The 27725-nt window shown below is 41.1% G+C and overlaps 1 protein-coding gene and 1 long non-coding RNA gene across 8 annotated transcripts in view; one reads left to right on the top strand and one right to left on the bottom strand.

Annotated features, from left to right (window-relative positions):
* Positions 1 to 736: 736 nt before the first annotated feature.
* On the bottom strand, positions 737 to 3522 carry LOC107311899. The gene is made up of 2 exons (XR_001554287.2): positions 3247 to 3522; positions 737 to 2461 (listed from the first exon to the last, which is right to left on the bottom strand). It is a non-coding gene; the product is annotated as an uncharacterized LOC107311899 (long non-coding RNA).
* Positions 3523 to 4512: 990 nt separating this feature from the next.
* The window catches only part of ARMC2 (armadillo repeat containing 2), a 73571-nt gene continuing 50358 nt past the window's right edge, over positions 4513 to 27725 (top strand). Inside the window, exons 1-4 of one of the 7 annotated variants that reach the window (XM_032443223.1) lie at positions 18599 to 18705; positions 22461 to 22526; positions 23501 to 23678; positions 26617 to 26838. In XM_032443223.1, the coding sequence (XP_032299114.1) occupies positions 26645 to 26838 (194 nt within the window). In that variant the 5' untranslated portion in view covers positions 18599 to 18705; positions 22461 to 22526; positions 23501 to 23678; positions 26617 to 26644. Of the gene's footprint in view, positions 5144 to 6095; positions 6200 to 18598; positions 18706 to 20965; positions 23679 to 23709; positions 23925 to 26616; positions 26839 to 27725 lie in introns of those variants that run through there. The other 6 variants (XM_032443225.1, XM_015858662.2, XM_015858661.2 and 3 more) reach the window with 6 other exon arrangements.

Raw genomic sequence — 27725 nt, 5'->3', positions numbered from 1 at the left:
TAAAACATTTTGCATGTGTCAGAACAAAACCTGAGCAGAATAGAGCTGAACCTTTTCAAATGGGCACTAGTAGGAGAAGGGAAAGCAACAAATTAGCTAGAACCCCAAATGTCCAAGAGTAATGATGAGGGGAGAAAAAAAAAAAGCAAAAAGAAAGGAAAAATGACACAGAGGATTGTTATACTAATAGATCAGTTACTGTGATGAAACAGAGCTGTCCTTTCCTGGTGATGCTTCACTGAATTGCTACTTGCATACCCACACGCGTATAAACCGAGAGCAAAATTTTTCTTTATGTAGGCAATACTGAGAGTGCTGAGATATTCCTGTTTCAGTATCTTAAAATCGGAGGCCTTGTTAAAGAAGGGGCAGCTTGGAGAGATCTCTGAGATACTGGCAACCTGTACTGCTGCTCGGTTTCTCCTGATTTCCTTCTGCAAATGATCTGTTTGATACAGGGGGGAAAAATAAAAGAGCAAATAGCAGGTAAAGCACCTGATTCTTTTAAGTGCTTGTTGCTAATTTTGTGCCTTTACAAAAGGACGAGGAAAATTCCACTTCCCGAGTAGAGAAATACAGAACATTGTAACATCAGAGCTTTAGATATTACTCCTTCTGTTCACATCTCCTCAGTTTCACTTGAATGCTGCTTATACTGTGTAACACAGATTTGACTTTACATAATATTGCCTAGTGCCTGTATGGATTATTTGTTACCTAATAACTGCTACATTGGCCGTGAATTTTTACTGTGCTCGGTGTTTTTCAGAACTTAGTTATACATCTGCATTTTGTTTTACAAACTTTCAACATATTACTGCATTCTAGTCTATTTCACTGTGATTTAACAATGCAGAAGTGCATCCGGATACTCATAACACAATACGCTTATAGGCACAACTAAACAAAAAGCAGATTAGCTTGTGATGCAGTGGAATGAATGGGACTTTCTTTTAATGGAGAAAAACCTGTTTGCTCATAATAATTCAATTTATAGCCGAGAAGGGGAGCAAAGCACCTGGAACTGAGTCAGTGTGAATTCCAGCAATGCAATGAGCTTCACAAAGTCCGTGGTTACCTTTTTTTTTAACTAACCACACGGAGCTGACAGCTATTAACAGTAGCAAGGACTTGCATAACAAGGACTTGAAGGAAAGCTTAGCACTGTCCATGCCAGAGCGATTTAAAGAGAATGAAGGCACGTATTTCTTTATGATGCATTATGTAACAACATAGAGGGCAATGTGAGACATTTAAAAAGATACGGGGAAACACATATGATTTTACACGTTATTTTAGTGTGCTTATAACCTAATGCTTATGAAACACCTAACTTAGGAACGTGATCCCGTAAAGTGAGTTTAAAATGTTTTTGAGGACGTGCTTTACGTGTTGTACGTGCTTAGAAAAACATACTAGGTCCTGCAAATCATTTTCTTCCAAATTCTGCAATGTATGCAACCTCAGATAAAATTGTCAAAATCTATGATAGCTGGACCTTCTGGTTCACATTAGTGTGAAGAGAAAACTGCTGTTGAGCTGACACATTGATAGATTACGAGTTCTGCTGAAGAATAGCTAAAAATGGTGATTCAATCTTGTCGCTACTATATAAAAAATAAATAACAGAAGTGGAGATGTTACTCATGATATCTTTTATCAAAATCCTTAAGGGTTCTGGTGTATTGAACACGTTCTCCTTCTAAGAGCTTTTGGCTGTATAAAAATATCGGTGTGAGTAAATGAAACTAAATTGGCTTGTTAAAAAAAATAAATAAATAGGGAGAGCTTTTGTGCCTTAAGTTTTTTTTTAGCAGGGAAATAAAGATTGGAATATGAAAGAACTGCTTTTTAAGGTGGTAGGTTTTTGCCTTTTCAGTCTTTATAATACAGACTCTGGTCTTGCAGTGATGAAATGGAGAACTGCAGGATTATGAAACAACTAAACACGAAGGGCAAATCTGACTGAAAGAGACAGAGATATCGTTGCAATTATTTAAGACTTAGCTGGGTTAGTTCCTTCACTAACTTCAATCAATACAGTCCCCTTGAAATCAATAGGGTGATACAGATTTATTCAAAACATACCTGGCATGTAAGATAATGCGTCACCTTCTGTTAGGACACGTAAACATAAACACATGTGGAGAGGACTCTTTTCTATATATCCCTTCAACCTTTAAATACTCAAAACTGCACTTTTAGAAGAGGCATTTATGTACTTCTGCTATTTTACTCCTGTATCTCCGTCGGTATGAATCCTGTGTGGTCATTTACACTAAAATAAAGTCAGGTCCAAACGCTGACTTCAGTCCTCAGTGCTCCGTACTTATCTGTGCTGCTGCAAATCACCAGGAAGGGCTCAAGATGGCAGGGAGCCGGGGCCTTGCTGGCTGCTGTCTTCCTCCTGTGAAAATCACCGAGCGCTCCCACTGCTCATTTCTGAATCACCCAAGGCATCCTGCAACAACAGAAAGGAAACAAGACTTCACAATCCTCATCCTCACCGATGGAAGAGCAGGTAAGGGGGGAGGAGGAAACAGAAATATGGTTGGGGGGGGGGGGGGGGGGAGGAGAGGGGGATTTCTCATTGCAGGCTCCCCTTTCCCAGAAAAGGAAACCCTAACATAAACTTCATACAAAAATGGCATGCACTTCAGATTTCTGATTTCAAGGGTTTTTTTTTTTTTTTTTGTTTTTTTTTTTTTTTTGGGGGGGGGGGATGTTCTTCAGATTATTTATTTATTTAACTAGGGGCTCTCCAGTGTATTCGCAGCTTCTCCCACAATAATGTTTCTGGTCGCATAGGAATTTTTTTCTCTCTGAAAAGCATCTCCCCACAGCACCATGACGTAAGCCCTGCTCTGGGTTTGGGGATGGAGGGGGAGATGAGAGCAGCGAGGCACAAAGTTCAGCATCTCCTCCTGCAGCACAGCACAGCCAGAATCCATGATGAAATCCCCAACTGCTCGCTGAGACAATCTGGGATCTTTAGGCAGCGCGTGAAGACACCGCGGGTAGGGGGACGAGACAAGCCACAGAAATGCGAAGGGAGAAGCAGGAAGAAATGTTTTCCGCACAGCTGTGCCGGCAGGGCAGACACTCTCTGTGTGAGCCCGCTACCAGGCGGCCGGGATCCTCTGCACAGCCCCTCAGCGCGGGGCCCGGCGCAGCGCTCGGCCCGAAGGAAGGGCGGGAAGGTGCCGCCGTGCCTCCCGCTTCCTGCAGCTCCCACAGCGCCGTTACCTCCTCGGCTGCGGCTGCCGGGCAGCCCGTCCCGGCCCGCTCCCGCTCCGTGGCCGCTCATCAGCTCCCGTGGTGAGGAGGAGGGGTTGGGGGTTAGACGTGGTGAAGGATTAAGGGAAAGAAGGGGGGAAAAAACGCAACATCCCTGTGCCCGCTTCCCGCCCGCGGCTGCCGCACCGCCGGGCGCACCTGACAGCCCGCGCCCCGCGCTGTATTTCCCTCCCTTAGCGACAGGGGAGGCGCGCGGCGGCCATTGGCTGAGAGCGTGTCGCGAAGCGGCCTCATTGGCCTCCCGCTCCGCCAATGGGGAGCGCTGTATCCGGGAGGCACGGGGCTGTGGAGCTATTTAAATCCAGCTCGGTGATGTCAGCGGGGGCGGCGGTTGGCGGAGCAGGGGGGCGCACGGGGGCCGCGCCTGTCAGCCCGCGTTCGTCAGTGGGCGGCGGGCGGGGAGGGGAGCGGAGCGGCCCCCAGCACCTGCCCGAGCGGCCCCGTGTGAGGAATAACGTCCCTCCGATCCTTCCCGCCTACCCCGCAGCAGCGTTGGCTCACTTGAGGGGACGCTGAAGTGTGGGGTGTTGGTTGAGGCCTGAGGCGGTGGGCTCGCCGACTGTAGTTTTATGATAAGCCACGTAGGAAAAGCCTCTTAGACTGAGGGTGAAAGGGCTGCGGCTTGCGTCGCAACTACTCGTGCGAGTGTTTGGGGGAGGGGTTACCTTAAAGTACCTTTGCGTTGCTCTGAGTGACATCCAGTGCCTCCCCATGGTCTCTGTGGTACAATGCACGGACCTTCGTGGAATGATGGAATGCTCTAAGTTGAAAGGGACGCACCAGGGATCTCGTGTTCAGCTCCTGGCTCCACACAGGACCATGCAGAAGTCAAACCCACTGTCTGAGAGCAATATCCAAATGCTCCCTGAACTCTGGCACTCAGGGCTGTGCCTGCTGCACAGGCAGGCAGTTCCATGCCCGCTGCCCTCTAGTGAAGAACCTCTTAGTAAACCCCACCTGACCCTCCCCTGACCCACCTCCTTGCCATTCTCCTGAGGTCTGCTCCATGTAATGCGTTTTATCCCCTGACAGCCAGAGGTTTCACAGAATCACAGAATTACCCGGGTTGGAAGGGACCTCAAGGATCATGTGGTTCCAACCCCCCTGCCTGGCAGGGCCACCAAACATACACATTTACTAGATCAGGTTGCCCAGGGCCCCATCCAACCTGGTCTTGAACACCTCCAAGGACGGGGCATCCACAACCTCCCTGGGCAGCCTGTTCCAGGGCCTAACCACTCTCCTAGTAAAGAACTTCCCCCTAACATCCAATTTAAAGGTTTGCCTGGTTTTGATCCTAGAGGACTGCTGTGCATGGGAGGTCAGCTGGTATATACTTAATTTTCTTAGGCTACAAAGTGTACCAGTGGGGTATCATCCAGACAGATCCCATTCTGTGGGTTGCAGAGAGGATTGGTGGAAGCTGAAACCTGGATGCTTCTAGCTGGAAGCGTTCTGCTTTCTATTGTGTTCTCAGCACTGCAGTCACAGATGGAGTTGAAATTGTATGATGTTACAACAAGAAAATAAGCACAAACAAAATCCAAATGCATTGGTGTATCTTGGCAGAAAATGTCTTGTAATTTGTTCTGCACTTCAATATGCTGGGGGCCTGTCCTGGATCTCATTCTGTTTGGCCTAAAAAAGGCTGAGTTGAATTAAAATAGAGCTATCTCACCTGATGCCTGTAATCCTGTTTGCAGCCCAGTGCTCAATACCCTGATCATTGCATGTGTTTTTTTTCTCTCTCATGTGACCCAAACTGAACCATGATGTGACCGAATTGCAAGCGCCTTCCACCCTGCGTTATTATGTCCTTTATGCTGGAAGTACACATAAACAACAGGTAACAGGCCACAAACATTTCTGATTTTGCAGGTGCACGTGCACAGGGAGCATAGGTTTTGGCTTGTGTCTGCAGGCATTTTGGTTGCTTAAAGATGGCAGCGATGTGGCTGCAGACAGACACATAGTCTGGTGACTAGTGGAAGTGGTTCCATAAAAGCAGTGCTCTGGTGCAGTGGGTCGGACACATGGCAGTACTAAGTTCAACAGTGTTAATGCCAGGAATATGTCATAAGGAAATGATTCCTGCTGTTTTTGATTGATTTTTTTTCCCCCTGTAGTATGACTGAATGACTTCTAGAGTGGCTTGAAAGCGTCACCTTTCTCTAAAATGTCAGATCAGTGTTAGCAAGAAATGAAAAGCTGGGCAAGGTATTCGCGGTGGTCCTACAGATTCATGTGGGCTCTTGACTCCTGCATCTTTCTAAAATGTGTGGAATTAATCTCATGGTCGGATATGAATTGGAAAGAATTTCCTTACTAATCTTATGGACAGAACATTTCAGGGGGAAAAAAAAGGGAAGGGGGAGGCATTTACCTTCAGCTGCCACACGGAACATGGTTCATTTTTCAAAATCACATTTATACACATCTGTGGCATAGACTTGGGGGACAGAAAGAAATGTGAAGAGTTCATCTGGTCAGTCCTTTGATTTTGCTACCACATAGTGGGACCCAATCTCCCTATCTCTATCCTTTCAAGTATCCAAAGAAGAAACCTCCCTGGGTGTCTCTTACAGTGTTCAATTGAGTACAGTTTCCTACTGCCTCCTTAGGTGAAGTTTAACTCCATTTTTTCTTTTTGTATCAATATACAGAACAGATTGTTCCCTTCATTTTACAATAGCTTTTACATATTTTGAAGAATGTCAGCAGAAGTGCTGACAGTCCTCTTTTTTTAGGCTAAAAGAACTCTTAATTTGTTCAAATTTTGATCATTATTTTTTTTCCAGACTCTGAAGAAGTATAGGAGTTGCAGCAGTCTCCAGCTTTTAGTCCTACATTGCCTGTTCAAGAAAGAGAAGAAAGTCTAGAGAAGAAAGGCCTAAATAACATGGTGAATAATAATAATAATAGTTGCAGATAAGATTGCCATCTCCCAGGTAAGAGGAAGCATGCACTGGAGGGGAAGGTGGATGTTACAGAAGTGGTTACTTCAGTTCAAAGAGGGCCATAGAGACGGTTGGCTGATAACTTCATTGAATGTGGAGCTTCATTAAAAAAATGAAATATATGTTTAAAGAAAGGGCATGCAGAATGATAAACAATGCTATGTTGCTGTGTAAAGCAGACTCATTGGAAATCAACTTGTGTTAAAGCACCTCATTTCTGGGGTTTCACAGGACATATAAAAGTTGCACTTAGGGCTGAGTAAACAGGGACATGGGGAAGCTATGGTGCACATGAGTAACTGAATTTCAGACGAGGCAAATTCAGACAACACAACTCTGGACACTGCTTCCTTCTGACCACTCTTTAGGAATCATTCCTACTCTAGACCATCGATACATGATGCTGTATTTTATTTATTTATTTATTTATTTTTCATTTAAGAAAATGTTTTGCAGAAGGGCCTATATGCAATGTTGTGTCAGTGTGCAAGTGGGGTCAGCTGCAGTCTTCCATCTTAAAATATCAATCAAATTGTATTATCATTGTGTATCTTACATTTCATCTGCCTGGAAGAAATGGACAGTTCTTTTGCTGCGCGTTAATTGCAGTTTATTTTGTGATTCTGTGGTTGTTGAAAGAGAATACGTAGTTTTTTACTTTTTCATCCAGTTATTCAAGGAATGGACAGAAGGGTTTAACCACAACTTCCCTTCTGTTCTCAATCACAGCAGACATTTGGGTTTACATAGAAAAAATCTGCACAAACTGAAAATGTGAAAACCAGGGAGTGAGTGGCTCAACAGTACAAAAGGTTGCAGTGTTGAATCCTATTTTCTTGGCTGACAGTGGCTAGAATGGTTTGTTTATTTTACCTTTGGCATGGCCTTGTTCCTCACTTCAATGTAAATTTTTCTTAGATGTTTTTCTTTTCTTGTTTAGTCATCGCTAAAGTTGGTGTTGGATGAATTAGTTTTAGGCACCGCTGGACACTAATTGTATTAAAACAGGCTTTGGCACAAAAACCTGTTTGGTTTTGACTGTTTCCTCATAGAAATGAAGTCAGTAATGAGTCTTGTTATGGAGTGAAGCATGAAATCAGCTGTTAATTCGTTTGGATGAGCAGGTTTTTCTTCTTGTTGAGACTGAATTCAAATGGAAGGTTGTATTAGAAGCATGTTCATGGCTCTGCTGCAGACAATTCTGTACATCTCAGTGCTTCAGAAACCAGCAGGCTACACCAGCAGGCCTCCAAAAGCAACACAAAATGGTAACTGTTGTGTCTGTTTTGCTTGAAAGCTGTTCTGTCCTGTCTTGGAGACAAGTCTTGAATTCTGAGACAGTTTTGTACTTCTAGCAATGCAGTTGGCAACACTATTCCTGGAGGAATAAAATGCTTCAATCTTTATGTGTGTTGGAACCAATGGCCTTTCTAGCAGTCAGTGGGAGACTTTAATATGCCAAAAACGCAGACATGGACTCCTCTGCCTGAAGAAATTGGCTTAGATTAGAGTGTAGAGACAAGTGTTAATTAACTAAATATGACTACAACATACAAAAGTTCTCTTAGAGTGCAAGTTAACATCTAAGTCACCTCCTTTGGTGTAGTGTCAGTAGGTCAAAGCTGTAAACAGTCATCTGCTTAATTTCACAGCCATTATTTTGAAAGCTAATACAGTTTTTCTTATCTCTGCTACACATAAAGCCATTATTTGTGCACAATATTTTTTGAATGCGCTGTGTCTCAACTGTATATTTTGCTCCCATCAGCTTCCTCTATAGTGTTGCCCTGTTAGCTCTAGCGACAAGCATCTTTCGAAACCTTTAGAAAACCTGCTACTAGTTTGCCAGAAACAAACATGTAGGAACTGGTGACCATCTGGGATTATTAAGAGGGTGGTTGTGGTGGTACTCAGTAGAAGGGCCAGATCACCAGTTAGGCCATCTAGGATTGCAGGGAAGAGATAAGGATTTGAATAAAGCACGTTCTCCATTCTGGCAGTCAAACTGTTGATACACTTGTTTCTTGCATCCCCACTGTGGCTTGCAAAAGCTGTTCTATCTCCAAAATGTTGCTGAGAGTGATGCTGATGAAAATGACATGCAGGCATGCTTTACCATTTATGCATTTCAGTCACAATAAAGGAGAAGTATAAAATAGTCCAACCCATCTATGAAGAACTGAAGGGTTATTTTTCATCGCTAAGATTTAGGGGACTTATAAAACTTTATTGATCACTATTTCTAAAACTGTCTTGAACTGTAGCTTTCCTGTTGCAGCAAAGCCACATGACTAGTATCTTGCTATTTGTTTTTCTAGTAGCTTGGAACCACATAGTGGGAATACCAAAGAATGCGATTAGAATGTCTTCAAAATAGCACAAGGAGGAATTCTATGTGATTTTTCCTAGTTACAGGTTTCTTAAAGCAGTGTAAAATTTTACTTTCTTCTTTAATGGTAGATATCTACACATATATAATGAAGTCTGTTTCTTAACTGTTGGCCTGTTTTAAAATATTGTTATATTTGGAACTAAGCCTATCAAGATGTGTTATCATGTCAGTAGGTAGTATTAATCTGCATCATTTTCAGAAAAAGGGTAGATTGTTTTTAAGTTTTCAAATGTTTTAAACCTTTAACATCTTCCTTCTCCCCAAAGGCCCAAAGAACAGCCTCCTCGATAGCTAGAATGGAATGTAAGCAAGTCCAGAGATGATTGTTACAGTAAATTTCAACATGACATCTCATACAGACTCTTTCCTTAAAATTTCTGCTATTAAACCTACTTTCTGCATTATGCCTATGTATCTGTTGTTACTACAGTATTATCTTTGTTGGGTTTAAGCACCACGTTCCAACCAAGAAAGCAAATGCACAGAAACCACTCATTGCCTCTTTATCCTATGAGCGTATCAGCCATATCATAGAATGGCTTGGGATCTTAAAGCCCATCCAATTCCAACCCCCTGCTGTTGGCAATTTGCCACCTGCTGCCCAGAGCCACATCTAACTTAGCCTTGAAATGCCTCCAGGGATGGGGCAGCTACACTTTAACTGGGCAGTTCATTCCAGTGCCTCACCTGAAAAATTTCCCCCAATATTTAATCCAAACCTCCCCTCTTACAGTTTTAAACCATCCCTGCTTATATGCAGATACTTCCCTTATTTGTGACACCATTCCAACCTTACATGGAATGGCTTTATGGAGACAGATGCATTTTTAGCATACATGGAGATTAACGAGTTCAAAACAGAGCTTTTCCCAGTCAAGAATGTAAGCCAGCAGAGATGGTTATTGCACAGCTCTTGCATAATGGTCGGCCAGTATAGCACTTGCTACCAAAATGAGACTTTCAGAGCTCTCAGACAATTGTCATTTACTGAATGAGAGTTATCACTCAGCGGCATAAGTAGAATCATAGCACAGCTTTTTCCATGGTCTTCAGAATTGATGGTTACCCTCTGCCATGCTTGCAGGGGAATGTTTTTATTTCTACAAGTGCTTAAAATGCTAAATTCTGCTAGTTTCTATGGAATTCAATTTTGGTGTAAGGTATAATTTTGACACAAGAACTATAGTTGTGTTTGACTCCTGAGTTGACAGAAAGGAAAATCTCTTTTCTTCTATATCCTTAGATTCTCTTTAACTTCTGAGATTAAAATGTACATCTTTGCACATGTCTACACATTTTACCGCACCTTCTTTTGCATCTTCTGAATACTTTTTCTGCCACTAGTTGTAAGTCACTTGTCGCTTTTTGATTTCTGTAGTTCAGCATGCAGGGGAATTGCATATCAAATTTACGGACTGAAGTGGAATTGGCAGCTATTCATGAAGCAACACCTGTAAGAAAGATCGCTTATGGCTTCCTGTCCTGAGCAATACAGAACTAGAAGCAGCTACTGGGTTAACTTGTCCTTAGACAGAGCAAAAACCCTTGGGGGAATCCAGCACTACTTATTTGTTTAAGAGATGTGTCTGTGCATTGAGTGATGTCTTGATTTGTTTTTGTTTTTCCAAGGAGATCGTAACTCATTTGCATAAATGGCTCCTATTCCATAATAGATACACATAACAGTATTTATGATAGATAAGTTAAAGGAGGTTTTATGAGACAGCAAACCATACAGTAGTGGAAGGGAGAAGTACCCTTTTCATGCTGTCTGGCAAGAATGATGACTTAGAGCAGAAAGTAATTTTAATATCTAAGTACCCGCATGGAAAAAGGAAAACAGAGAAAACAGGTATTTATGGGTACGTTGGTGTTAATAATACTATGGTACTCTGCTTTAATGCACTGCATTCAATATCTGATAATATGTTACATACATATTAAAGAATATGCCAGTTAAGATTGCAGGAGTCCTACTTAGTCATCTGTCTGACATCTTCAGGAGAAAGAAGAAGCAATAAGAAGCCATAGTCCCCTGCAGAAATCTAAGGGCACATGATATTCTTTAAACAAATTTATCAATAAATGAGCTATGATAAAACATTGGACAGGCTGTAGATGTGGGTGGAATATGCACAGTAAGACAAGCTGGTTGGGTATGCAGAGAAATGTGTTGCTAGAAAATCTTGTGAAGATCTTCAAACTAGCTGAAGTATTGTATATAAACTTGTGTTACATGCTGTTGATTAGGCAAAATTCAAATGTCAAAGACAGAGCCGTGGTAGAGACTCTGCCTTTGTGTGATTGCTGAACAGCCCAATGTGGAATGCTTGGTCTCATGTTAACTTTTATTTTCTATTTGTTATGACAATTTAGTGCTGTTTCGTGGCAATTTTGAGGTTATTTGAAGGACTCCGTGGAAGGGGATCTTAATGGCATTGAATTGGAGTAAACACTGCAACAACTGGAAGACAGAAGAGGATTCTTAAGAAAAAGGGCAGAGGGATACAGAGTGAGGCAGAAACGAATAAGCATGTGAAGATGGAACAGGGGTGTATCATTGTGGCATAGTGTGAGAAACTGAGGAGTGTATCAGTACTGTTTGCTTAGCACGGCAGACCTGCTTATCCAATTATTTTATCTGTAGTATTTCTAAAATACATGTAAAGTGCGAGCTGTGCTGTAACACAGAGACAAGCACTAAATGCAGTTCAGCTGTTGTGGTCTGCAGATGCTGATGTCTGTAGTCCCTCATAATCTTGTATGTGGCTAGCAGGAGGGGATGAGGTTTACTAAAGATGATAAGAGTTTCAATTCTCAGCTTGGTTCTGTAGTTCAAACAGACAGAGCTGTCAAACAATGTTGTTTCTGGTTTCAGAGTTATCTTTGGCTTAAGTTCTTGAGACCTATGGCTTAGGGCAAGCATCCAGGTAAGAATGCTAATAGAAATTTGCAACTTAAAGCTTCTTGGCAGCAGATGCATTATTTTTTTTTTTTCTTCAGTTTTTGTGGCAGTGGAGCAGGTTCCAAAGAATAGGAGGGGAAATTTCAGAGGGTGTTTGTGAGGTAACTGAGAGAGGTGTGTAGGGATGGGAAAGGAATCTGGGAAAAGCCAGAAGGGTGTTATTGATCTGAACTCAGCATCTTTCTCTTATCTCAGCCTGCCCCATCTTTTTCTCCCCAAGGGTGGCTCCTCAAGTTCTTGGAGTTTGTAGCTTGTTTCCAAAGCCCACAGCCATCTCCTTCTCCCTTCACTCCTCCTTATATCTGTCTTCCTCTATCAACTCAACTCTGCCTGGAAAAAAAATCTCCTCATGGCTTTGCTGTAACTTCTAATTATTCTCTGCCTAAAAGAACTGGATGCCAGGGGCAACTCCTGTTACAAAGCAAAGAGGAGACAGAAGGTGGGTAAGGGTCATTTAGGCCAGAACAAGAAGCTCTATATTCCAAGATGAAGGCAGTGCCTCTTTCATTATTCAGCTGCTCCTGCCTTGGCCTACTGAATTGATGTCACTCAAGTAGCCAATCTGATGGCAGATGATGTGACTTTGGTCAGATAAAGCACAATCTGTCAGGTATTATGAAGAAAACTTATTTGGTAGAAGCAGCAGAACTAACATTATGGAAGAATACTTGCCCAGTGATTTGCTAAACCAATCAGCAAGCAACTTTTCAGAGTGGACCACCAACTCATAAAACTCATCTTCTTTGTCTCACAGAGAAACAACATAAAACTGCTGTCAGGGTCACCTGACTGCGAGGGACCTTCAGGGATAGCTGGGACCAAGCTTGCACAGCTGTTGTCATCACAATATTCTGTTCTTCCTGACTATTTACAGCCACTGTCAGCAAAGAAAGTGGTAGTAGTGGTAACCATTCCTCTGTGACTGTGTAGCATTCTTTGCAATATTAATCACTTTTTTTTTTTTTTTTTTTTTTTCACAGTTCTTTTTATTAAATAGTGTAGTGGAAATGCTAAGTCACAGCTTGAGACTATGATTGAGTGCCTGGTGGAAGGCAGGGCCAACCCAGGGGAGCTCAGGTGTATGTAGTGCACCTGAGTGATGGGAAGGGGTGGAGCCAGGAGCCCCTTCACAGAGCTCATTTAGGGGCTGGCAGTGGAGGTGAGGGTGTCTTGTTGGAGATCCCTGCCTCTTTGAGGCCTTCTGAATGTAAGCAGCCTTTCTTCGTTTGTTTCTGCATCCATGGCTTCTGCACTTAGGTTTATCCTCTCTTGCTGTGTTTCCATCACTTTTTTGATACTCTTTTATTCAGGGGTTATCTCTGATTGGTCTCCTCAGGGTAAAAGTGGCTGATTCTTCCTGGGAATTATCCCAGGAATTCTGTCTTCCTGGGTGATTGAAACTTAACTGGATGTGGATATTTTCCATCTCATAGCTTTATCAGCAAAACATTAAATCTGGGACTCTATTGTAGTCATACTACATGTTACTTGGTATTTAAGATGATCTGCAGCACTCTGTCATCTGGATGATGTATGCTACATCTAACTTCTATATAATTAAGAAGTACATATGTATGCAAAGTACACACATGTGTATTATAAAGGACAGGTATGTGTATGCATGCCTGAGCAAATGTGAGGTGAACTGCTATTTACAGATAGTAAATAGCAGGCCAGTGAACAGAATACAGTAAACATCCCATATATAGGCAGAATTTTTATGTGGAAAGAGCAGGGTTTTTTTATAACTAAAATTACAGGAATGTTAAAATAGTAGAAAGAGACTTTTATTTGAATGCTGTTCTCAGTATCCATGCAACCCTTGAGAGCTCTGCTAAGGTGGATTCAATTTCTACCTAAAGAATTCAGGAAGATGGAAAAAAAACCCAAACAAACCCAATCAACCCAAAAACAAACAAACAAAAAAAAAAACAATGAACCCAAACCTGTTCAAAGTGTCTTGTCTAATCCTGTTTGAATGAGTAGGTGAATGGACATTGTTCCCACTTTTCTCAGCTGTTGACAAAGTATATTTCTTTTGTGCCTGTGAGAGTGAAGGAATACTATATATATGTATGTATATATAGTGGTACTGTTTGTGGAGGACCACTAAATCTTACACTGGTGTGGGTTTCTTTGGAATTTCCTAATGCACAAAAATGACTATAATGACAGGAAACTACCACCAGCTGAAGTATCAGAATGCAGTATTGCAATTAGCCTAGGCTGACCCCAGTCTATTTTGCTGCATTCTTCTCCTGTGCTAGCTGTAGCCAGCATCACCTGTGGTCCTACATTTACATGCTCACCTGCATCAGTTCCCTGACAGAGGCGTGTTTTGGCAAAAATGGATGTATAAAGGTGAACAAGGAGTTGAGAGTGATCCGCTTTGGTTTCCAAAAGAGTTCTGTTTGGGTCCAAGAGTGAAGGCTTATAGAAAAATGTTGATGGCGGTAAGAGAAATCATGATTAGGTATGAGACAAAATCTTCCACAGGTCAGTAATTGTTTAAAAGCTAAAAAGAAATGGATAAGCATATCAGGGTTATTTTTTGTTGTTGTTGTTTTGTTCTTCCCAGCAGAGGTTTGCTACAATTTCACTGGGGATTTATGTTGTTACTTTATTACTAAGTGATGTCAAAAAGGTGAGGAACAAGACTATGAACTTCAGCAATAATACTAAGTTCTTTAGGATACTAAAATCAAAAACCAGCTGTAAAGTGTTGCAGAAGGACCCCATGAGTAAGTTACATGGGGAAAAAAATGGGCAGAATTGGGTTGATCTCAGAAAATCCTAACTTTTCAATACAGAATGATGGTTTCTAAACTATTGTTACTATCAGACTAACACTTTTTTGTTTGATAACTTAGGGGGCTCTGTGAAAGAGACCTTTGAAGATAATGACTGGTATAGGGAAAGGCAGACAGCAAGCAGTTGTGTACAGCTTTGTACAGTAAAATAATTGAATGGGAGTCTTTAAAATTCTCATATGGCAAGTTTGAAACAAAGGGAAGTTATTTTTCCCATAATATAGAATTGAATATAGAATACATGTTCTGTTAGGCTAATAAATATGTGATGAGCTAAAAAAAAGGAATCAAAGAGATCTGGGAGATAAGTCCATTGAAGATTATTGTACAGTGAGGGTTCTCCAGCTTGGAAGTGCTGTGAACTAAAGTATATCATTGGAAAATATCAATTTTAATGTCTAATGAACTTTTCATGAGCATTCACAGATAGGCCATTGTGGAGAAGAGGAAGCCAAGCTTTGAGGTTAGTCTGCTTATGTACATTTTAACTTCTGATTTCCAATTGAGTAAATGGCTTTAATGAGACTTCTAGTACTAACCACATAGTATGAGGTTAGCACAGGTAAAAGATATTTCAAACATTACATCTAGCTCCCTATCCCCTTGATAATAGCATTTAAATATACAAATGGCTTTATTCATGTGGTGTTGGTTATATGCTGTGCATGTAACTAACTCCTATATGACTCTTTCTCTTGATAAACAACATACCATATGTTTTTAACAGGCTTTAACTGGGGGGAGAATTAATCTATATAAAGATATTAGAGTGGCCTGGTTACGTCAAAGTATAGAACTCTGGAGTTTTCTTCATTTATATGAATATTGCTGAACATTTAATTTAAGAGTCTCTGTCTGATAGATAATAATAATAAAAAAAAGACTACCCACCAAACTTGTAGCATTAAATAGAAGCTGTCTTTTTGGTTGCTCATTAAGGAAGGATTGCAATTACTGGAATGGCTTTGTTTTTCAGCAGTGTCTCCTTAAAAACAGCTTCCCTGAACACATATTTCTATTTTACTGAGAAAAGGAAATACGGTATTAGAAATCAATGTTTTTAAAGGATAATTTAAGGGAATTTAATCTTGGCCAATGCTGAAATATTTTCAATTTAGAACAAATAGTATTTCTGTCATCCATTCAGCTTTTTCAGATTAGGCTATTACTCCTTGATAAGTTAATTACAAAACAGAAAAAGACTCAACTAATCTAAGAAAGTGTATTAATGAAAGTATAGAGCACATGTCTAAATGCTGTTTTTAGAGATTTATTAGTGAATTTTTACTTTTTATATGGAAAACCTTGTCTCCAACTTCCTAAATCATAGGAAAAGTACTTGATTTTTCACCCAATCACAATTAATTTCTTTACATCGCTTCAGTGATGGATTATTATTTTTCTGAAGTACCATCCATTATAGGAAGTGATAGTATCATAATTGAAATTATTTAAAGTATGGTACATTTAGATAATTTTTCACTTCAGTGTAGTATTACTACAGAAGAAATGCTGCTATTGGGAATAGCTGGGATGAGCTACTACAAAGGAGTTGTAGCTGAGTAGGCCGTATTATTCTGGGGACAGGAAAAGAGAAATACCATTTTTAGTCAAATCTTTGTGCTACAGGGCTGTATCAAATGTTGCAGAAGTTTTGCACTGCTTAGGCTCCATGCAGATGTGAGAGACAAATTCATGCATGTTAGATGTCAGGGATGAAGCAGACAATAGAGAAAGGGGTACAGGAATCTTCCAAAATGTGGATTATGAAAGGAGTTGTCACCACATGTTTAAAATATGAGATATTTGTTGCTTTCACAAATAATTTGCAGCCAGTCAACACAGGCCAAGAATCCAGATGGATTCCAACTTTATGCAAGTTTTGTCTAAGGTGCTTGCTAGGTGAGAGAAGTCTTTTTGTGAATATTATTTCTTCCAGCTCTTTGTATCCTGTAAAGGGCTTTGCAAAGGCTTGGTGTTGGGATCATGGGGTAGTTATCAAAGCATCTTGCATAATGAGGAGGGAAGGAATAGCTCTATGTCGGCTGTAAGCTGGAGAATCTCCCTCTGACTTGATTTTACTGGGGGAAGATTTCATTCTTCACATTCAAATGTAATGAAAACAACAAAATGGGGAATCCAAACCTCTTCGTGCATCATTCTGGCTTTGTTTTATGTTCATGGCCTTCAAGAGATGGTCAACAGAATTTCTTTGTTTCTTTCCTTATGCTGGCTTGCTTCAGGAGTAGTAAATTAATAGCTGAAAGTGATGTGAAAAAGAAGGCAGCTAGAAGAAATAAAGGATTTCTTAAATTGACTCCCACCCAGCAATTCTGTTTCTTGTACCTTTAATTTCATCTGCTTCTCGCAGTCTATCTTGCCAAATATGCCTACCTTTCAAAGTTACTCCAGCTTTGGAATGAAAGTGTCAGCAGTCGCAAGACTCTCTTGAGAGTATGATTATCTTATTTCCTGTCTGTCTACTGCATTTAAACATCTGCCAAACTGGAAAGGTCATTTTTCTACTGTGACTCTGGAGTACACTTAATGAGACTCTTGTTACTGACTGACCTCTTGTACCTGGAGAGATTAAACATCTTGGATGAGTTTTCATTGCTTGAATCTGTGCCAAATCCTTTAAACTCATGAAGGACTCTATCGCTTTTAAACCAGTGGTGCAGAGCAAGCAAGTTTCAGTCTGATACCAGGGTCCAGCTTGATTTTTGCACTAAGGAAACAGAAATTCATGACCACCTTGGGTACAGCAAAAGGAAGTGCTGATCTTTGTCAACAGTCTCACTGGATTGCTAGAAGTGTCCCTCTTACCAGGCTACTTTGCAGCTGTGAATGAAAGCTCATTATCTGTGGCCAGTACTTACCATAAGAAGCATAACCTTCCTTTTCAAAACAAGGGACTTTTAAAGTATTTATGTTGTTGAAATTGAAGTAAATTAGATCATATTGCTGTGTTGCTTTCAGCAACTTGCACCTCCTCTACTTCCATCGCACTTAGTGAGATTTTTTCAGCTACATTTAAAGAGTAAGTCTAGAATTCAGCTCTGTTTATGAAACACTGGCTATTAATGTTTCATAGCATTTGGCAATGCTGGCTTTTCTGATTATATTCAACCTTGCTGAACAGGAATGTTTGCATCATTTAAGAGCAATTTTTTTTTTTTTGTGCTGCTTGTATTTTTCTCAAACAAAGGGACTATGACAGATGATGCCTCAAAGATAAGTAACATTCCACTATATACCCTCTGTCTACAGTAAGTTCTTTAAATGCATGTGAGTTTCACCACATCATGGCATGTTACCTACTTTATTTATCCATTCCACTTGACATAGCTATTAAAAGCAGCCCTTCTTATTTGAGTCTTTTCCTCTCCCATGTGTCAGTCTTCAGGATCTAATTCTGTAACTACTTTAACAAAATTGAAGGCTTACAAGATGAATGGCCTGAGTGCCCCTACTAACAAAACATGTATCCTCCAAAGACATTCTGACTGTTTAAAAAAATCCTTAGGATAGATGTCAGGTAAAATTACAAGGGGAGGAATTCCTTCCACTCTTTTATACTTATTTCCTCCTCTTCACTGTTTCCATTTTATTTGTTAAATAAGCTTTCTGTTGCCAATTTCATCTTTTTGTCAGTATTGTTTTCTCCTTTTCTCTACTTTGCATATGAGAAAACCTTTCTATTTATTTCTAGGCATTTTCTAAATACATATATTTTATCATTGATGGTCATGTTGCAGTCTTACTTAAATGAATACTTACACTTATTCATCATTAATATAATTGGAACCAAGTTCAGCATCAACAAACAGCTTAGCATAAGTGATAGCAAAGGGCAGGTAATAGTCAATTCTTTGGTAACTATTATTACAAAACTTTGTATGCGCTTTGGGGTTTTGTTGATACTTGCATCAGAAAAAGTAATATCTAAATGTGACCCAGAAATGGTTTTGATTACATCATGACCAAAGACTTCATTGACAGAACCATAAAAATGTTTGCAGAACCTGAGCTTGTGGTCTAACATTAACAATGAATCTCCCAGGTAGTTATCATTTGCAGTAGGTGAGAAATGATGGACCAGACTATAGTTTGCTGGACAAAGAAGATGGCAAAATAATTACTTCACCTGATCCTTCCTTTGTGTGTTCAAAGCCAGGTTGTAGAATACAAGAAGTGATGAAAAACATCAACTTCAAAGGTACAGTGCAGCCCAAGCTTTCTTCAGAGGTGGTACTGAGCACACCAGCAGGTTTTCAAAATCAGGTGGGCTTAGCACACATTGCAAGGTCACACAAATATGACTTGAATATTTCTAAGTATTTAAACTGCATGTTCTGCAAAAATTCTCTTTTTGCCAGTGTGATTCTACAGGTGCGGTTATTTCTGGACATGGCACTCTCCAGACATCTGCCCTTGTTCTGAAGTAACAAATAATACCTTTATCCTTACTTTACTATTCACGGGTAGTCATGGTAATGGGAGGACGGTTGGACTAGATTATCTAGATTTTACATCTAGATGATGTAAAAAAGTGTCCACCTATGAAGTCTACATTTTGCCTGATTTTCCGCCAGTTCATTTTTCTAGCGCAGACAAGTCCTAAAACTATCACTGAGGAAGAGTGGGATACTAGGATGTCCTGGGGATGCCACCTCTATATACAGAATCCACTGCTGACTCAGAGCAAATCTGGACCATTACACAAACCATCGTCAGCAATGGAGCACTGTGTTCAGCAATTCAGGAAGGACAGGCAAGCAATATAAAAGAATCCAAATAAAGCAACAAAGATGGTTAGACACATGGCTGTATGTTTCACAAGCAATGAGCTTTCTTAAAATAACACGGAAGGAAGAAAGAAAAGCCAGAAAATTATATATCAGCAGTACTATTTCTAAAAATAATGGTTTTCAAACTTTTCCATGTGGCATTAACAGCTCTTTAAGGGATAATCTTTATTGCTTTGTAGCATACAAAGCAATAAACAGCTGCTGAGATTGATTAATAGCCAAAGCAAAGTTGAGGCATGTAATCAATCTAAAAAGCCATTTATTGTGAATATGCTACAAAGCAGTAGAGATTACTGCTGTTGCACAACAAACCATAACAGAGAAAACACACAGACACACAGCAGAAACAGTTGCTTTCATTTCAAGGCCCTTTGTGTTATGCTGCCTTGTTCCTGAGCTTGCAAATGGCAGTGCCATTGCCTAAGAAAGGCCATTGGCACTACAGCGTATGATCTGCTGGGAAAAAAAGTAATGCTATAAGAACTTCAGTATTACCTGAGTGGGAAATAATACTAATGGGGTTTTTGGTTGGTTGGTTTGCTTTTGTTTTCCTGTAACTAGAGATGTAAAATTCCACATGTATTCAGTGTGTCCTTGGAAATGGTACTGCTATGTGTATTAAAAAATAATAATAGTAATATTAAAATAGTCTTACCAATTAAAAAAGTCTAATTTGTGCTAATGTAGAGCATTTTTTTAATGGCTACTAAATGTCTGTGAAGTCGATCACAGGAATATTGCGTTCAGCTACTTCAGGTAACTGCTTCACACCATTCTGTATATACAGCTTTTAATACAGTCCGGCTTTTACCTCCTCCAGTCTTCCTGGGAGGCTGTTTCAAAATCTTACTTCTCCAGCCATTGTAAACTCTTTTAAACCCTTACAAAAGTGCTATTTGGTATGTTGCAGGTCAGCATGCCTGTTTGTTCTTGAATCAACATTGTCATTTAGAACAAACTGTTCTTCATGTCTTTGAAGTGAAGATATGGAGAGTGCCTCTTACCAGTCATTTTGGTAGAGAAAAATGAGCCATGTGTCATGCAGTGGGAGGTTTTCCCTTTATCACTCTTGAGACCCTCCTCCGCACCCATCTCATCTGGATCCCTCTTGTCTAAATGCACGTGTTCTGTAGGGCATGGCATTCCAGAGGGTCTTAGCATCCTTCTTTCTTTCTCCAGTGTCACACTTGCACTGTCTAGTGGAAATGTCTTGCTAAATACACTCAAGGATCAAATCTGCCTTTTTCATATCCCTTTAGCATTTGAAACCAGTGATTAACTTGTACATCTAGGAACAATTGACAAATTCTTTTTTCTAAACTGATGACCTTGCAACTTATGACAGAAATTTGTATTACTTTGCAAGGACACAAATTTGCAATTTACACTATTAAATTTCCTTCTGTTTCTATTACTCTAGTTCTCAAGGTTATTCAAGTCTTCCTGTATCATATTGCCATAGCCTTCCATATCAATGATGTCACTCACTTTTGTGTCATCAGCAAATTTCTTTAACAAACTCCATTTCCTGTTCTAAGGTAGTGAATAAAAATACAACTGAAGTTGTATCCTTGTGGAATTCTTAGTAAAATAACCCCCAACACTCGGTTTCACAGTTGTAGGAACTGCTTTCTTCCATTTCACACTTGCAGGAAATGCAGTTCAGCCCTAGAAGAACTTAAATTCAGATCTTAGAGGTTATAAACTTTTGAAACTGTTGTCTTCTAAACTCTGAACTATTTAATACCTACAGCTGCCTAAATTTTAGTAACAGCTACTTACAATAGTAGAATGAATATTTTCCCAATTCCATCTATGTATCTTTTTGCAGCTACAAAAACTTGTAAGTGGAAGGACTGTACTCATGGTATGGTGATGAATTTGATTACTTTTTAGCATTTCACTCTCTTTGTTAAGGATGCTGTTAGAGTGATTTTTACCCTTGCAGTCAGTTTTACTACTTTGCCAGTCTTATATTTAATTTCTATTTCAGAAAAGCACAGCTTCCCTGGAGATGATCCCTAAGCCTGAGACAACATTGCTTGTCTATTTCTACCCTATATGAATTTTCAAGTTCTAATCTCCCTACTCTGGGCAGCCACATCATTCTTCCTGCAGGAAACACTGGACCGAGATTCACGGCCTTGTTCACACTTCCCCATGTCTTACCTTTTTTCCCACTTAGCTTGGTGTCAGCAAAATCAAAGAAAATCTCTGAATAATTGTCATTGATACATTTTGTTTTCTGTTCCTATGCTATTTGCAAAATGATTGTCACTGCAGTACATGGTCTTTAGTCAAAAAGCTCTGCAGATAAAAGTTTCATTTATTGCACACCGACTGAAGCTTATACCTATCTCAGCTGCATTTAACGCAACATTTGTGTTGCTAATTAATCTGAGAAGAGCGAAGGCAAGCTCATTTTTTTTCCTGAAAGACTGTAAATGGCCTTTTGTTATCATTTAGCAGGGAATGACCTCCTGCAAGCTCTGTTTGCTGCATCTGCACAATGCTGCTGAGAGAGAGCTGCTGGTAGCATAGAGGAAATACAGCAAAGCTGGACAGTTGCACTGCAGCCCAGAGAAAAGTGCTATGTAATACCAGTATAACTGGAAAGATGAAGTTCTTTGCAGACCAACTGTTGAGTGTCAGCAGTTTGTGCTAGCAGAACTGCCAGTAAAACTGCCTTCCTCTCAAACAAGGCCAGTAACAAGAGCACACGGAGAGAGAGGTTTATGGGGATATCTGTAGGGTGCTGGTGAGAAGGGCTCCCTCCTTGACTCTTATACTGCTGTGCCTATACAAACAGCCCCAAAGATGCCTGCCCACCATGGTCCCGATGCCATGTGCTTGGCCATTGCTGGCCTTGTTTGAACTAGAAAGTTTTACTGGCAGAAGTTCTGCTAGCATGTACTTATAGACATTGCTGTGTTGGCAGGATGCACTCACGTTTGGCTGTTTTTAACGATGCAAGATGTCCTCAGAGCATCAGGCTTTTATCAGCAGAGATGACAGCATTATGGAAGGCTAACCCAGATTACCTCGTGCAATGTTTGGTAGATTGCCTTCTGGTAATTTCTTGCAGCATATTGTGGAGCTGCTGTTGTATACTGTGAGATACCATCAGTTACACCATAAAATCTGTGTAAATATTGGGTCAGATTTTCAAAAAATTTTCTGTCTTGTGCAATAACCTATTTTTACATGTGCCGTTTTCCCATATTGCAGATTTCCCATTGCCAGAACCCCAGATTGTATCAAACAGCATCACTCTCTTGTTCATTTAGGGCAGATGTAAGTATTCCGTTCTTATCTAAGGAGCAGCCTAAAGTATCGGGTGGTGGGGACAAGTGGAACATAAGAGACAAGGAATGGCAGCTAACTATTTGCAGTAAGTGTTAGCTAAACTACTTCACAAGAACAACTTGTATTTTTGGGCCATACTGTGAGCACTGGAAGAGAGAATCATTCAGGGTTGGATGTTAAACTTGTGCCAGCATATCCACTCTGATTTAGGAGCTGCTTAATGAGGAGACAGGAGAACGAGGAGGTGCCAACTTTTTGGAAAGCTGTGCTGATGTGGGCATTTTGGCATTACCTGGGGGGCTGTCTCCAGTGAGGTATATAAAGTTAAGTATTTCCTGCTGCACGGTCTTTTCATGCTGGGCAACATACTGGAAACAAGAGATGAACGTGATACAGTGGACTTTGCTAGCTGTGGGTGAACAGAAAATAAGGTTTGTATCCAATTCTGTCCTATCTGTAGGATATGTAGAATATATAGATGGCTGGAAGATACCTAGAGCTTAGAGACCATAGGCATGTGTGGAACCTGCAGATCTGCATAGAAAGCCACACATGTAACCAGAGCACCTGCACAATGACCCTAACACGGTATGGACGTGTAGCACCTGTTGTTTGCAGGCAGGCAGCATGCACCCAGTGAGTGCAGTGTGTTCTGGACACATCCATTTTATCACACATTCACAGATACTCTGCTTAGCACATGCACTGAAGATCTGGCATGCCTGTGTATGTGCTGGGCAGCACATGGGCTGATACTTCTGTCTTAGATTTCATGGCTATAATTCAGAAAGAACAATTTATTGAAGACATATACTCACTCATTTGGAACTGCTGTTCCTAAAAATGCCCTTCCTACATCAGCTACCTGCTTTTGGGGAGCTTCCTAAGGGGCTTTGCATCTCATTTTTGCTCTAGCCATGTCTTCTTCCCCAAAAAACCATTCTGATTTATCCTTTCCTTAGCATCCTTCACCATGGGCTTATGTTGATGATGAGAGCAGCATCCCAGCATCCTCAACCCACCGCGGCGTGCCGCGCATGCGCCCACGCAAGCGTCCCGGCGTCTGTGCACCCGCGTCGTCTCCGAGGGCAGCGAGTGGGGCGTCACGGCCGCAGCGGGTGCCGCCGTTCCCCGCTGCTGGTGAGTGAGGGGCCCGGCCGCCACCCGCACGCTGCCCGGATTCGGCGGCCATGATATGATGTGTGCGGTTACCATGGGAGCAGCCGGCAAGCGGGAGGGGAGCCAGCGGGGCAGCGCTTGTTGCCGGCGGTAGCCACCCCCCCGCTGGGCCTTGATGCTCGGCCCGGGGCGCGGGGACGCTGCCGAAGGGGCTGAGGAGGGAGTGTCTCGCTCCCAGGTTGGGGACATCACCAGGCCTCGCTCTGGGTTCGTTCGTCTTTATTTTTTATTGGTAACGACTTGTTGGGAATTTCTCTGAGCTGAGAATCTGTCGGTTGTGAACAGCTGTTTGCTGCTGTAGTAATCCTAGTAATAAATGGGTAATGGTTGCTTTTAAACCAGGGGAGTGGAGAGTGGTTGGGCCCTGGAACAGGCTGCCCAGGGAGGTTGTGGATGCCCCGTCCTTGGAGGTGTTCAAGACCAGGTTGGACGGGGCCCTGGGCAACCTGATCTAGTAAATGTGTATGTTTGGTGGCCCTGCCAGGCAGGGGGGTTGGAACTACATGATCCTTGAGGTCCCTTCCAACCCGGGTCATTCTGTGATTCTGTGAAACTGTCTAATAATCCTCCCTCATAGCTCACTCTTATTAACCCCATCTGGGCGCTAACTAACCCACTGGCTGATTTGACACTGAGTTCAGTGTTCACCTATGAGAGCTCTGATAGCTACAGCACAGGCTTTCTCCTCACTGGTGTGGTGAGGCAGCAAGTGCTGCCTGTAAGTAATGGCCAAAACCCATTGCAATATCTCATTTTTATCCACTGTGGTTGTTTATTGGGCTTTGGAGCTGCTTTTGGTCTTCCAGATCAGGTTGGTGTCTACTGAGGGTTATTTGCTGTGGTGATTTGGTGCTTTTTTTAAGCCTGAAGCTGGTACTGGTCTAAGACAATGCTGTGCTTAGGAGAGCTGTGAGCTCTGCGAGTACTTTAGTGATTAAATGGTCCTGTTTCTGAGATCTGAGTTATATGTACACTGACTGCTATCCTAGTGCACTCAGCCAGGCTTGGCTTTGCTACTTGACCCAGAGTGCTGTGAGGGTGCAACTATATCACTGCTAGTGATAGCTGGGTCTCATCTGAACCATATTCTGTTGAGCTGGGGCTCTCTGATTCTGTGCTGTTATCTGCTGCTTTAAATCTTTCTGTGCAGTAAAGACAAGACCTCTGGAGGAAGAAAGTGAGAGGAAAAGGGGAGAGACTGAGTACAGCTTTTTGGAGGCTGATTTGAAACAGAGAGCAGCATCACCTGTGCAAGTTAAAGGCTACCTGGAAAATGGTGACAACAGCAGGGACCAGATCTGCCACATATCAGTTATGCTGACCTTGAGTCTACAACATTGCCTTTATGTGTCCCTGCTGAACAAAATGCGAATGTTGGTCGATTTTCAGAAAGAGGCACAGAACAAATAGAAATAGTGTCATTAAAAGAAACCCAAACAAAAAAAACAACAAGGGTAAAACTAGGTGGTAGTCTAGGCAGCTGGTGCAGTCATCCTTCCTTCATCCTGTGTTACTACTCTCTACTCCTTGCATTGATTTGTGTTTTTCTCAGAAGGGAACTGGCACAATGTAACTAGCTTTGGTACTTGCTCAATCCAGAGCACTGCTGCAGCTGCTTGATACTTAAATGTTTCAGCCTTAGGCATGATAAAATAGGGAATATAAATCTTTCTGTCAGCCTTTTGAGAAAGAGACGGTGGTTGTACTGTTTGTGATGGCACACCGTGTTGGCATGGCAGCCAAATTCAGATAAAGAATTTCCATGGTTCTTAATTGCTTGCAAGAGATAATAACCTTTCTTATCTTATCATGTACATTTACTTCTATTTTATGACATTGCTTACTTGTTTCCCTGTGCTTTATTACATTTTTCTGGCTAATAATTATGGGATACCAATTAGTAATACATTTGTATCCTATCAGTACAATTCTGAATGTGCATAATAGTACTGTATGCCAAAATTAGGAGGAATTAATGCTGTCATGGGATCGGTGCTAAGCTTAAGTTGTGCTCATGGCTTCCCTCTCCCCATGAAGCTCCCAAGCCACCTTATTGATGGGTGCCTGAAAGCAGAGGTCTGCCAGCTGCCACTCATACTCTCAGGTGGCTTCTTAATACAACTATGGAAAACATGGGTGTAAATGCAATATAATACACATTTTAGTGGACATGGTGATGATGATTTACAGTTGACCTTGATGATCTGAGATCTTCTCCTACCACCATGATTCTATGACATTCCAATGTCAATGCTCTGAGGCTCTTAAAGCACTGACAGGCTGCTTTTAGAACAGAAGAGGCAGCTGGAAACTTAAAACTGTGGTATAGGAAGAAATGAACTAGAGAAAGAAACTAGAGAAATAGGGCTTTTTCTCCATGGTTCCTTTCTGGTACTTAAGGGAAGCTTATAAGCTGGAGGGGGACTAATGTTTTAAGCAGGTCGATAGTAGTGGGACAAGAGGGGATGGTTTTCAACTAAGAGAGGGGAGATTTAGGGTAGTGGTAGGAAGAGTCATCTTTACTGCAAAGGTGATGAAGTGCTGGTGCAGGTGTTTAGAAACAAATGTTCTGTTGTTTTTGGGAATACATTGTTTTGCCAAGAAAATGCTATGGTACTAACATGGCAATTTTTAGTTCCCATTGGAAAAATAAAGGTTCTACATGTCAGATGCTTTCTGCTCTGCTTCTGCATTTTCCTACAAAACTGAGAATTTAGGAGAGAAACATAGTATCAAGAACTGCTTATTTTCCACCACTTTGTTATTGTCTGAGACTTTATTATTTTTTGTGGTGATACCTTAAGGTAGAAGAAATATTAATATTTTGTAACTTAAAAGTTGCATTGCATTCTCTGCCTTTACCTATTGTTCATTGTTCTTCCTGAATGTTACTTTACAGAGGAAGTCGAGCTTCAAAGAATGGGAACATGGAAAAGCCAGAGCCATCCTACAGACTTCCAGTGTCGAAGCAGAAGACCAATTCTGAGGTTATAAATGAAGCCAGAAGTGTTCTACGAACACTAAGAACTCAGAGGCCGTCTACACCTGCAGAGGTTCAGAGGAAACTTTTTGGATCTGAATCTTCACGAGCTCCTCAAAACAGACCACCTTCGGTTTTTAGGTACTGTGACTTTAAGATTTTTCAAACATCCTTTAGCAGCACAATTGGAATCTGTAATTATGTTTCTGGTGATTTTTCTCCTGTGTTAATCTGTACTCCTAATCGCATCCTTTGCCTTCTTTTAATGATGCTTACTGTTGGTGTTAATCTGTGTGCCCCAGAACTTGCTGTGGATTAGAGCTACCAGTAGCAGTCATTACACTAGTTTTATATGCAGAGAATAGTATAAAAAACCCATGGTCTGTAGCACACCTTTCTTTTTAAGACAATATTTTAAAAATGGAAAGTGTATTTTCTCTAGAAACTGAGGAAGTGTGTTTATTTTGTCATAAACTGTGTTTCAGCACTTTCTCAGATCCCTTAAATACAAAATTGTAGCCCTTGAAATTAAATAATGCTTACCTTTAAACAGAGTACTTCAGTATTTCTTTCTTACCTGTGTATGACTTTACTACTTAACACGATTTGCAGAATGCAGTCGGTCTTGTTGCAAAAGAAAAAACTTTTGTGCGTTGGGCTCTGGAATCTTTGATATTTTTAAAATCTGTTTCCTTGGTCATTTTTTAGCCCTCCTTGTATGACAATTATTTAATGGCTATGGGGAGGGCATGTCAGCTCTATTTGTAATGTTAAGTTTGAGGCATGCCAGAAAGGATGCTAAACAATATATGAATCATGGTACAAGTCAGTCAGTGGCCATACTGTTTTCAGGCACTCTACGTGTCTTATGTTTCATGTTACGTAGTATGTCTTTACATAAGACAAGAACCTGAGAATGTCTTGGCTGTTCACTGATGATCAGGTAATAAGATAGCTCAGGCTGGCATCCATGCTTGTTCTGTATGTGCTACAGCAAGGTGTGTGCTCATGCCTGTACAAGCCTGAGT

Source organism: Coturnix japonica, chromosome 3 (genome assembly GCF_001577835.2).
Source record: "Coturnix japonica isolate 7356 chromosome 3, Coturnix japonica 2.1, whole genome shotgun sequence".
Lineage (NCBI taxonomy): Eukaryota > Metazoa > Chordata > Aves > Galliformes > Phasianidae > Coturnix > Coturnix japonica.
The sequence above is the reverse complement of the archived record's forward strand: the minus strand, read 5'-3'. Positions and strand labels throughout refer to the sequence as shown.